The sequence below is a fragment of the Phaenicophaeus curvirostris genome, chromosome 2, assembly GCF_032191515.1.
Source record: "Phaenicophaeus curvirostris isolate KB17595 chromosome 2, BPBGC_Pcur_1.0, whole genome shotgun sequence".
Classification (NCBI taxonomy): Eukaryota; Metazoa; Chordata; class Aves; order Cuculiformes; family Cuculidae; genus Phaenicophaeus; species Phaenicophaeus curvirostris.
In genome coordinates this window covers 3,564,090-3,577,862 of record NC_091393.1, presented here as the reverse complement: position 1 = coordinate 3,577,862, position 13,773 = coordinate 3,564,090, and the positions used below count along the sequence as shown (strand labels likewise).

At 33.9% G+C, this 13,773-nt stretch overlaps 1 protein-coding gene across 1 annotated transcript in view; it reads right to left on the bottom strand.

Moving 5' to 3' along the window:
- Positions 1 to 13,773, bottom strand: part of ASCC3 (activating signal cointegrator 1 complex subunit 3) — a 277,171-nt gene that overhangs the window by 211,885 nt on the left and 51,513 nt on the right. The window contains exons 6-8 of the mRNA XM_069851132.1: positions 11,553 to 11,760; positions 10,625 to 10,769; positions 9,925 to 10,050 (exon numbers count right to left, since the gene is read on the bottom strand). Coding sequence (XP_069707233.1) covers positions 9,925 to 10,050; positions 10,625 to 10,769; positions 11,553 to 11,760 — 479 coding nt within the window. The remainder of the gene's footprint in view (positions 1 to 9,924; positions 10,051 to 10,624; positions 10,770 to 11,552; positions 11,761 to 13,773) is intronic.

Below are 13,773 nucleotides of genomic sequence, written 5' to 3'. Positions count from 1 at the left end.
ATGCTTGTTGGATTTTTATTGGTCATTATTTTACTCTAAAAAATGTAATACATAAATAAAAGTCACACAATTTACAGTCAGTTGAATATCATAATTTGGAGCCTAAATATTGTTTTCCTTTGAAAGCAAATTTAAACCTGTATTCAAGAGAAGGGTAACAACACTTCACCTTATTATATACATTTAAAGCATCAATGTCTTTCAGTATTTTTATTTTTAAATAATTCCTAATTAATTTTATGAACACAAAGGCATCAATTGTAACTTTTCATGGAGAAATGAATATTTAAACTATCAATATGGAAGCTACTTAAGGATAATATTTTTAAACTATTTACTTGAACTTGCCCATAACATGTGACAAACTATTTCTTCCTAATAATATCTAACAAAAATCAGAAAAACTAAGAGTGTTCTGAAAGGTAATTATAGTTGAAACTAGTAATTATTTAATCACATTGAGTAAAAATGAAAGAATGGCAAACAGAAGAGTATTCCCAGAGGAATCACTTCTGCTGTCATAATCAATTTTCTTGTCTATTTCAGTTAATTTCACACTACTGCTAACCAAGAAGTCAGTGCTGTTTTACAATATAGATTTTTAATGACTTATTGTAAATTTTACAAGGGAAAGCTACAAGCACCAGTCTTTTTTTTTTTTTCTTTCTATGAGAACACAGCTCTCTTGTTCTCCCAAATCTCAATTAAACCAGCAGCATTCACATAAGTTTTTCTACCTGATCTTCTGTAGGTAAAGAAAGGGTAAGTGAAGGATGATGAACTCACATGGCAAGGTCACCAATGCAAGGGAACAACAAAAGTTCAAGTATTAAAAGACAAAAAGTACCACAGTTTTAAAAAGTACTTGGGAAACTTCTCTAACGACTTCTGATTGCAAAACATTTTTTGTGTATGCATTACCATCCATGGTGTTGGGCTGACAGTAAGACTTGATGATCTTGGAGATCTTTTTCAACCTTAATCAATCCATGATTCTATCCACAATATAACATGCTGCAATAAAAAAATTAAATATATATTCTCGCCAGCCCCCCAAGATCCATCTGTCAAACTAAGCCAAAGAAAAACTGGAAACCGGCTTTTCAATAGCACGATCTCTTCCATACTGCCTGAATCATTTAGTAAGACATTATGCACAGTGTAGCTAAGACCTTTGGCTGCCATATCTGGGTTTTTTATTAAAACAGGAACGTAAGATAGTAATGAGAACGAGAAGCTTTCACAGGCTCCTAGTGCTCAGAAGTAGTGCTCCTTTGCATAAAAAAATATCCAAGTTTGTGTTTTGTTTTGTTTTGTTTTTTAATTTCAGTATTCACAAGTAGTTTCATTGGTTGAATCGTTACACAAATTAAAATCCTGACAGGTAAAAGCAGGTAATTGGTTAGATTACTTCTAGCTACAGGCAGATGCATCTACTCCCACAGTGGCTCAGCAGGTGTTTTTCAGCAGCTGGTGCCCTTTACTGGTTTGCCTTTGTAAGTGCTCCCAAAAGATTTTCAACCATTTCAGAGCCAGCACTACACAATATACACATCCTTGACAGCTGTGCAGAAAATGAAACAGGCTTAACGTTTTATTCAAATCAGATGCAGTCAATTTTATGTCATGTTAATATTAAAAAGTGCACTTCCATATTCATATATACTATTTGCATAAAAAGGTGCAACCAAAATCCAAAATAACTGTAAGAAACTGCAAGTCTCACATGACAGTATCTACTAAATATTTCTTCAGCAATTTTTGCTTAGTATGTTATACACAGCCATGCTAGTTTAAAGAACAGACCAAAAGAAACACAGGTTTCTGTATTCACTGGTAGAGATAGTACCAGTATTAGACTTTGACCCGTATTGTCTATTAATTGTTCTTGCCTTCAAACTTACACTGCCCAAATAGAGATGACTTGGATTTTACAGAGCTTTTTTTCAATAAGAATATATTATACATTACTAGTACATAAATAAACAGAGTATCTCTTACAGAGAAGGTATTTTTAAGTTTCAATTACAACCTCACTAATGGAAGGACATTTAAAAATACTATTTTATATTCACAAGGATTTTTTCTTACAGTATCTACATTTATCTTTCCATAAGTTTTCATTAATATCAATCCTTTCAAAATACAAAAGTGTGTAGAAGTGTAATCCAGAGTAATACAACAAAGAGCATATTTACTAGTTTTTCATAGCATCCTTGCTACCCCCAAACACTGGTGGAGTCTTAAATTTGTCTTGTTCACATAACACAAAGGTCAAACTTCTAAGATGTTAAAAGGGCTCTTATAGGAGTATCTAAACAGATAAGCCAACACAAAAAATAAAGCTATGAAGTGTTACACAAGATATTATCCTAATAGTATTTAGAACTGATGTTTAAAGAAAAAAAAGACAAAAGATTGAAAATTTTAAAAAGAATAAAAACAAAAGACTACAAAATATCTTCAACTATACTCCACCTGACATTGGAAAAAGGAAAATTAAAGAACCAATAATGAGATCATATTTCAAGCAATCAATTTTAAGACACTATAAGACAGGGAAAGGCATTAGGTTATAGCGGAACAGCAAGGAGAAGCCTAGACCAAAAAGAAAAAGATAATTTTTCACCTTTGTGAAAACTCATCTGAAAAATTTGTGTAGATGAGCTAAGACAGCACATACTTCAACAGAAGCCTTCATTCAGCCCGATTCTAAAAGAATACAACTTGCTCAGTGTAAAACCAAAGCAAATAAACGTTCTTGGAACCTACCAAAAGATAGGTTTATGACAGAGTTAGATAGAGAACACTATTTTGGAGTAAGAGAAAGGTTACATTGCAATTTGTTGTGTGGTTGATTTTTTACATCAAGGAAACAGTGTACAATTTATAGATGTGGATGCAAGTGTTTATCTCCTAATTTCTCCAACAATTCAGGTAACCCAAAATTTAAAGGGGGTATCTGCATTACTTCCCCAGTTTTTATAGGACAATAATAAAAACTTGTTTTCATTATACTTCTCTGGTGAAAGTTTTTCCAGTTTCTAAAAAAATAATCAGCTTTCAAATGATCACATTACAGCGATTCGATCCACAATATCAAGTCAAAAATAAAAGCCACATCATATGAAGGAGGATGTAGTTTGAGCAAATACAGGCTTATGTCTGATCATTTATATAATGCCTAGATCTGAAACTCATGAGCAGCATGATGTATTTTCGTCCTTTACCTTCATTACTTCTCATACCAAGAGATGAACTATGGTATTACTTCCACAACGGTGGAAGACAGATTGTTTCAATACATATGAATGGCTGCTGCTCAGTGAAACTTGCTTTTGCTCTTTGTAAAATCTGATATAATATCATACTTCAGTTCTTGTCTCTTTCCAATTATCCATCATCTTCTTTTCTTTTTTTGCACTCAGATCTTGTTTTTCTATTTAAAAATGAAAAAGTAAAAGTCTGGCAAGCTAAGGGAGGTAAAGGGAAAGCTATATAAAACAGTGGTGATGAGTCTGTTGAAAAGCATCTACTACTTTAAAATAAATTCTGCACTAATAGGAAATATACATACACACACATCCTTGTGTATATGTTGTATACATGTGTTATATATATAGAATATATTTTATAAATATATTTGTATAATATCTACAATGCATATTAGTGGGGGTTTTATGCCTACTATAATCTTGGACTGTGAACAGAAGAAGCAACATTGATTAAGGCAAACATTGCAGTCTTGTCACACCCACCTAATGCAGAGATGTCTCAGAGAAAATTGTTTCAATTTCTCACCCTGTGTTAAGAGACAGGTCCTCTGTCTATAATAGTGTCAAACACATCTTTTTTCTGAGTCAATAATCACAGTTTTCAATTGCCAAGGGTATATCACAATCCTTACTGCCAGGCATGACTGCGTTTCAAAATGTTTTTTAAAATAACAGTGTAAGTTACTAAATAAAATGTTTTCGAGGAAATCCATGAAATGGCTAAGAGATTAACATATCCAATACTTTGTTCAGCTCTTAAGAGCTATCACATACCTGGGACATGTGTCTCCAGGAAAAGAAGTTGTATGATGGCTTTTGTCAAAAAACAAAATGACAATCTCTATTTCTTGCCTTCTTATTTTTATTATTTTTAGAACAACCTTGATATCACTATCCCTCATGATTCTTCCCTTTTTGTGTTTTACTATTGCTATGTTAAAAAAGAAAATCTTTATCCCCAGTGTATCTCTTCTGAGATAGCTCATTCTTTTCTCTTATTTCAGCACTAGCATAAGTTCTTTTTCTGATGTTCCAGGAAGCCTACTTTATTATTTTCATAGAGAGTTTGGAGATGCAAAAATACTCTCATTTCAGGAGAAAAGACATACAGGTAGAACCATGCTTAGTACAATAATCTCAGATTTCTGGGACAAAATCATCCATTCTTTTGTTATCTACCTACTTCATTCCTTTAGGTGTTAGTTTTTGGCTTTTCAAACTCATGGCTATGAAAGGGTAGTCATAACCCCTGATCCTCCAAAGATTTGCTCCTGAGAACTCTGCCTTGCCAGAGCTGGAACAGGTTCCATGTTAAATCAAGGAATCCAGACTTTCACATTTAATTCCAGAATTAATTAGAAGTACTACAACATTCACAAATCCTTGCTATCACTGCAGTGTAACTGCATTACACTATATCGTTTCTTTCTCTCATTATATTACTTAGATACATTTTTGCTTCAAACATGTTGCCTTCTTTTTGATGAAGAGTTAATAAAACTACTTCTAACAAATATGATTTTCATAATAGAAATTATAATAATCTTTCATGACATGGAGAATAAACTGCTGGTTTGGCATGAAGTGCACATTTTCTATGTGCTTTCAGACAAAACTACAGTGTTTACTCAGACATTTAAACAAAACAATATAAAAAAGCCTCAGCTGAGGCTCAATTAGATATTCAAACAATTTGATGCAAAAATTGTAAATTTTGCATCTGGAGTTCTAAAATAATGATAAAAATACTAATTAACTCACATAATGAAGAAAATTAGGCTAGAATTTATAAGTTTTAAGATAAACGTCAGTGTAGAATCTTCACTCCAGTATTCATGTAAACCTATTACTGCACATACTCTACCCTTTTTGGACCCCCACTCATGAAATATGAAGACAGACTGCTAGTTCTAATATACATTACCAACTATTAAAAACACTGTATTATGACAGACGTGGTTGTTTTCCTTGTCTTAAGTTGTGACTAATGATAACGGAACACGTAAACTTTCCTCAGAGCAATTTTCTAGCATACTTCATTAGATAAACGTCAAAATTTCAATAAAATTAAAATATTTTTAAAAATTATTCAATTCAGTTCAATTGTCAATTGCTGTTTCGAAAATATGCAACTGAAATGTACACTAAGATCAACTTTGGAATAAATGGTTCAACACTCTGGATGTGAAAAATGTAATTTATGCAAAAACATCCATACTTCTATTCAGTAGCCTTACTTGTACAATTCTAAAACCACAAAAACATTACAGGAAAAAAGGGAACATTGATTTTGTAATAATTCCTTCACATAATGCAGAGAAAAAAAAGAATTGCTTATTTAGACCACTAAGTAGTGCTAGTAAAAGGAAACAGAAATAACATGAAACAAAGAAATAAATCTTACCCTGAATATCCACTTTAGGTAAAAAGCTGAAGTCATTTTTCACCAGAGCAATTTGTTAGATAAAACCTGCTTTCACAGTCTTGAAGAGGAACTTTTCCTGACCTGCGTTTATGACTTTAAAGTTACATTTATTTGGCAAAAAGGCTGGCAGAAACCTACCTTCATAGTAAGTACAAAAACATATATTTCAGTAACCGTCAAGCTGCATGTCAAGAAGCCAAAGCTAATAAATCTAAGCTTGCACTTACTCAATTTTTTAAATTCTCATTATTGAAACTATCTAGCTAGCATGCCACATTAACAAGCAGTAGTACCATTATACTTCTGACTAAAGTGGTGTGACCAACCAGCTACTTACAAGCCACATGTGCTTGTACCCAGGGTTCTCCAAATAATAATAAATGCCAAAACCAATTATTTACAAATGGAGTTGGGGCTGGGATTTGCTGCCTTGCAGTACAGTGAGAACCCTTCCCCTTTGTGACATTTCTGCTATCAAATGCCACAGATGTTCCAAAGCAGCAGCAAAGCACCCTCCATGCAAGCCACTATCTCCTGCATCGAACAAGGTGGGTAGGAAATAAAGAATATGAGATGACACAGGTGGAGTTAGACTGTACCAGGAAGTAAAGCAGTTTAGATCACATTGTAGAAAGATGGAGGTGACAAAGCAGACACAGATATTAAGAGACTGCTACTGCCAGCTGCTTATGACAGATGCTATGTTACGTCTTTATGGCTGCTAAATTGTGAAAAGTTGGCCACTCTTGATCTCTCATATTTGCAGTGCATAATGGGACTAGGTAGGAATGGTAGCTACCAAAGGTTGTATCTTGACTTTTATCTCAGCATCTGGTTTCTTCCAGGCATTGATTCCATAGCGCTTTAGAAAAATCTACCTGTGGAATATTTTAACTGATTATAAAGTTAAACTGTTTAGAAAAGCTCTAAATCATTACAAGGAGGCTCTAAATAAACTAAATACTTACTTTAAAAATACTAGCCATAAGATTTCAGATAATACCGTGCCAAATCTTGCTAAAATGTGTTGTTCCTTCATTCTGGAGTGTAGCAGAAGGTGCACCCTGATTACACTGTAAATCCTATAAATAAGAACTTCCTGTTAAGGCCTGTGCTACTTTAAGGCATTGCTGCTCCCTTGGTTGTTGGTTCAGAGAGGTTTTGTCTTATTGCCTTACATTTGTATAAAAGAAACAACAACAAAAGGGAGTGTATACATGTTTAAAGTGTGGCTAAAATGTGGTTTCTTGGAACTAATATTTAGAGGAATAAATTTCTCTCATCTCTCAAACTATGTTTATGTCAACTTAAGGAAATGAGAAAAACCTGAGTTAATTAACACTTCAAAACATTTAAAATGAAACCAAACAACTTCACCTTACACGATCCAGCAGTTTAGCTTTTGGCTAACAGTTCAAAATATAAATTAACTCCTTATCATGAACTCAGTTCTGACCTTAAGGGCTATGAAAATTAAATTTAATAGTGTATGCTGCATATGCATGTAACATGTTCAAAGATTCTACCCAAACTGCTGACAATGTGATCGAAGTCACATAAGTGAGAGTCCTTAAAATTACCCTTGCGCAAATAAAAGCATACAGACTAAAAAGAAAAGAAGCTCCTATGACACTTCAAAAATTCTCACATTAGTATTCAGTTGAAAGTGAAACATTTTTTCGAAAAAATACAGACTAGCCCATTTTAGACTAACTTCTATCTTCTGACTTTTAAAAGGAAAATCAATGGTTAGTTAAATTTTTTAATAATTTAATTTGACAATTTCACTACCATATGTTATGACTGTATGTTATACATTCTTTCATGTAACTCCTTTGTCTTTTAAAAGATGGAGGTGACACAAATGCAAACTAATAACCAAATAATAGAATTTTCACCTGCTAGGTAATGTGAATATAAAGTTGAATAACAAAGACTTTCTGTCCATAGCCTCGGCACCACCAATGACTGCCACGTCTGCTGCCTTTTTGAATTATTAAGCTACCACCAGCTGCACCTTCTAAAACACTTTGTCTGTGAAATGCACTCACCTAGGGTACATAGCACAGCTTCTTGGTCTGTCTTTGTACATTCTGAGGCCCATTCTTGTGATTTCCCCCTAAAACAGCAACTGCTTACAGCGCTGTGTGATAAATAGCCTTTAACAGCAACAATGAACTGTCTGATTGTTTTGAGCTTTTTTTTCGCTGGGAACCTCTATTGTTACAGGCTGCATGTTAAACAGAATGAGTACCTTAATCCATATGATTAGATCAACTCAATGCCTTAGAACAAAGCCCCTGCTACCGACGGCAACTTGTAATACTCAATTGTAGCAAAATTCTCAACTTCCTCATGATGCCTCTATATGCTGGCATGAACTATCTACAGTCGAATTTACTGTCACATCTCCTCCCTGCACATCTGCTTATACTTCAGATAATCTTGCAAACATATCTATATAGAGGTGTAAGACAGCTATCTTATAACCATGGGATACGCTACATACGCTAGGGAGAAAGCTAAAAAGCTTTATCTTACTGCTTTTGCTTATGCTGGTTTACCAAAAAAAGAATACAACATATTGATAGAAAAAACTTTTTGCCCTCTAAACTGAATTGAGTTTATTTGGCAAAAATTTTAAGCACCAACCAGTATTTTATGAGGTTAAAGATCTAGAACAGCCATACAGAGAAAGCAAAAAGACATTTTGCCCAAATCAAGATACTTATGTCTTGATCAAGTGTATCTTCAAAAATACACACACTGGCAACATCGGGCTCTTCACGTGATTAAGAAAAAGATGTTCTTAACATGATTCAAATCTATGAGCCTCACTCACAGAAACAGGAATCTGACATGTCCTGCAGCTGGACAAACTATTCATAAATTTGTCATCTTTTGCTGCAAACTGATAGAACAGTTGGGGGTGGGAATTAAATACATAAGTATTCAAACATACAAAATTCTATTTGCTGTTGACACTCCTATTTGATGTCCTGTAATAGGAAATATATTAAAAAGTTCTGAAGAAGATTGTTTCTATTTCAGAATTCCACTGTGAATCTGAAAAGTATACCTCTTCATGATACACAACCTACAAAGGAGATGAATGACTTGTGAAATCTGCATAGCTGATGCATTTTGTAACATTTATTTTAAACATTATATGTGTAAAAATCTGCCAACTATTTGCTCTCAATATTTATTTTTCTGTCTGAACTATACTTTTTCTGAAAAAAGTGATTGTCTCTTGAAATATTGGTACTTCTTGCAAAAAGCTTAGTAGGCAGTATTTAGCTAGGGAGAAAGACATTTCATTGCAAAAATCTGTCATGCTGAAAATTGTCATATAGAATATTGCACTTTACAGCTGCAGTGGCTCAACTCTTCTACCTAGTTAAGCTGCCAGTCACTTCATAAACATGACATTAGGTACAGTCACCCAAGCAGAAAAGAATAGATTCTGATTCTAAAATTCAACTGTCTTCCGATTTAAAACAGTTAAATCTTTACATAAGGCATAATCTTTACTCAGAACCCCAATAAAGTGCTCTGGGTAACCATATGAGATTTATATTCTCATGTCTTGTTTTCCCACAGAGAAAAATGTGGGAAAATTTTTTCCCTGTTGATGCTGATGAAAAACTAAGAAACATAAAAACTTCTTCATATGCACAGAGAGCTTGCTTCTTATGTTCCTGTTGAAAACAATTGCAAAATCTTCCCTTCATCAACAGATTTGTCATACACAATCAGAAACGAGCAGGTACATGTGATGGAGTACTGAAAGTTCTAGACTGTAAGTACTAACAAAAAAATTTAGTCCTCTTACCTCAGCCTTTTCACCATTTTAAAAATCAATAAAAGTTAAAATGCTAATACTGGTCTTACTTGAATTTCCCCCTCCGTTTTCTATCACCAAAGTTCTGCTAATAATAATTTGCCCTTTTCTGCTCAAAGAAGCACTACTTCAAAAGGTTTTGCATGTCATACAGTCTGTAAACATCATAACTCAATGCCCCCACAACTGCATTGTACTAATACGACTAGTCTCACAGACTGCAAAATAGAGCTGTGCAGTCACTACATCCCCCAACAAATATTCCCAAAATCAGTAGCAAAGAAACTGAGTGCATTTACACATGGTAGTTATCTTTTTCAGTTAAATTTTTGTAATACAAAGTAGAAATTAATTTAATATCTTTGAAATTGTTTACTCACCTCATCTAAATCTTTAATATAAACAATTTTCTCTTCAATACCAATAGGCATTGGTTCGCTATGGGGGATCTTCACCTCTTCATACATTTTATTGTTTTCTCTCTGAACTGTCTCTGGTAAAAGCACCTGAAACAGTATTACAGGAAAATTAACTGAAAGTATGAAAACAAGAAAACTGTCATTACATATAATCCAGTTTAAACATTTGTTCCGTCACTTTCCTTCAAAATATGAATCCAAAATAAAAGCAGTTCTCACTGATTCATTTTATGGATAGCGCTGAACCCACCAAATGGAAAATAATCAGTTTTCCTACTCAGAAAATACTCCAAAAAATACAACCCTCCCCCCAGTCTATTTCATTAAATTTCAAAAGGCATTCAATCTAGAATTTCATAAAGCATTCATTTTGCTAAAGTCAATTTAATAGTTCAAAAAAGATAGAAAAATAGTATTTTAATGATTTAAGTGACCGTAGAAATAAAAATAAACACATCAGTTGAAAATGAGATCACTTATAGAGCCAAAATAAAAGCAGAATATATAAAAATGTGTAAAACTGTGCAAAGAGGCAATGCTTCATATATTGGATTCTGAGAGATTCTCCTTCGTATAAGGGAACAAAGGGAAGCCTACTGCAAATTATTCACTGGGAAATACTTACATACTGTTCAAGAAGGGTCCTGCACCAAACACATACCTTTGCACCCCCAATGAATGCTGATGTTTTCACAGCTTCAGCTCGGGAATCGTAAACATGTGGATAACGTATTTTTTCGAAGTCCATCATCTCTCTCTGTCTACCCAGGACTGGCATGCTTCTAGCATTCAGAAGTGCTAGTTCTCTGTGAGCAGAAAAATAAGTGCTGTAATTCTGCCCATTTTAGGCAGCCATCAAAAAAATCTGCCCATTTTAGGCAGCCATCAAAAAATATATCACGTGAATATATTCACGTGAGAGCAAAAGTTGTGGAAATTTAAGGAAGAAAGCATTGCATACAATAATTACCACAATTTTACATTGTTTTTCTCTGGCATCAGTTAAAGCAAGTCCTTATAACACAATGTTTAGATAAAAATCAAAAGTGCAATCCTATAAATGCAAGGCTTCCTAAATACAGTACTGCCTCTTTTTAAGCAATATAGCAACAGGTATTCAGTTAAATACCACTCTCACTATATTTTTCTCAATACGAAATACAACAGCTTATTTGCTCTTCATCCTCTCCTCCCCTCCTCCCACTACCTTTAGCTGACAATGCGGAAAATAGTACCCATTAATCTTGAGAGGAAAAAAAAGATAGTTCTGATAGATTTGATAGATTTAGTACAGACTTCATAAATCTTAGGCAAGTAGTGTGTATACAGGAACTAAGAAAGATAGCCTACCCCTCTAATCTGCATCTCCAGCCCACACAGATGAGATTAAGAAGATTCTCATTAAGCAGATCACTGCTTTCTTTCACTGAAATTAGGTTTTCATACCAAAAAAATTTCTACACTTGTAATAAAACGTGACTTGAAATCAGAATCACCTAATCGCCAAAGCAAACTAAAAGAAAATAAACTATTATGATACAGTAGAAACAGCTATTAAACCAGAAGCATTTCTCAACTTCTGGCATTACCTTTGCATCCGCAGCTCTTTGGGGTCAAAGCACATTAGTCCTTCTCCAGAAACTTCTACATCTTCCCCAGCTTGTTTTTCTTTTCTGGCATTTCGTTTTTCTTCCCGACGAAATTGTTTCATTAACAGCTTTTCTTGTTCAGACTGAATTGTAACTTGACAACCATAATTGGGCTTAGCATTTTCTCCTATAAACTTCTTGCATTGTTCTGCAATAGGATAACAGGTAGGATAACAGGCATCTCTCTAAGTACTGGATTTCATCTTTGTTTTCCCCAGTTCCAGTTCTCTTCAAAGGTTTGTTTTTGTACGGGTTGTGTTTTGTTTGGGGTTTTTTGCGGGAGTGTGGTAGGAGATTTATCTAGATGTCCATATAGCAGTTACCCTCATGAAATCTAACAAAAAGTACCAGCTTGTGACCCAAAGGTAGGATGCTTAAAATTAGCATGGTTAAGCAAACCAAAATTCTTCAACTCAAATCAAGAGGACTGGCCAGCAGCAAAAGGAATGGCTTTTTCCTTCCCTATATTTATAATTTCATCAACAGTGGAAATGCCACTTATCTCTCCTCTTACATGTATGCACTTATGAATAGAATAGTGTGAAAAGAGATTCAACAGACTGGGGTTTTTTAAACAACCTCCTCACATAACAATCAGTATATATTTACTAGATAACATGACGGTATTTTCCCTAAGCAAGTGAGAAAAGAAACCTCATTCTACATAAGTGCAAGGACTCCTTCCCTTTATGTGGAAAACAGCATGATTGTATCAAGAAGTATTGATATCACAGAGAAATTACAGTAAGTAATTAATCTAGGAGAACAGGGAACCAGAAGAAGCACAGTCACCAAAGCCATTACTGGCCAAAATCAAAGACACAACCAAGTCTTTTACATGCAGTCGGGTGGAGAGATTGGTTTTCGCTTTATCAGTGGTTTAAAACTTCTGTTTTCAAACTGCTGCAAACAGTTTTTTAGTTTATATATTTCACTGAATATTATATATTTAATTAAATATACTCAATTAAATATGTTTCATACGTACTTTTGCAGTCAAACTCTAAAGCCAAAAACTTGAAACCTTTTTTTCATTAAATAAACTCACTAGACTGATATTTTGAACATTTTGTGCCACTTAGTTTTCACCTACAGTAACAGTGAAATTCTTACCTCCCACAGCATGCATACTGGATAAGGTGACTATAACTTGTTAAATAGCATTGAAAAATATTCTAAGAAACTGTCAAAATGTCCCCATTAATACCATCGTGTCTGTGGCTTTAACTCGTATTAAAAGGGGACAAAAATGGATGCCATTTCCTAACTAAATTTAATTCAGACTCAACACACCAGGGCATAGAATTGGAACTTGATTTGTCTGATAAGCACAACAATCACCTTTACTGCCATGGAAGTAAATTACATAAGAAGTAGTCAAATAATACAGCATGTCATAAAAATGCAGTACACGTACAGTTTCTTGACTTGTACTTATTTCAAGACACAAATTACTCAAGGTTGACTAAACTTCTGCAGACACAAATTATTCCCTCTCCCAAATGCAATTCTGAAAAGATAAGACTTCAATCCCCATTAGAAATACCATTTTGATCAACTTAAAAGAAAAAAGCCCTATTAAAATTAATAAACAGAACTTCAGGCAGAGCATCTTCAATTTCAGAGAAGATACTCAAATATCATTGACTCCTTTACCAGAGTGAAAGAAGGGTTCTCTCACCAGTGAAAAAAGCATATGAACACCAATGCTCGCGTATTGTCCCAAAAGCACAATGTTGAAAATATTCTTCCTCCACATTCTAGCAGAAATTACTGTAATAGATTTCGCAGATGGCATAATAACAAATTAATTTGTTAAAGCTTCCAAAATACTACTTCTCCTAACTGAGAAGAGACTTGTGTAACTAAAATCTGCACATAGGAGAAAAGTATTATAGTTCAATTTCTAATGAATTTATTGAAAATATTTCATTATTGGATTATTTCAGAAAGGAAAAAACACCAAAGACACGAAACGTTGTCATACTGATAGCAATATATTCCACTTAGTTCTTATCTGTCTGTGATTTCAATTGGTTGTTTTCATGAGTTTAGCCTAACCATCAGCACAGTAGGAGGTGAACTTTTAAACACACGCCTATATAATATTTCATTTAAGATAAAAATATTAAAAAGGGGTTTTTTTGCATTTTAAAACTAT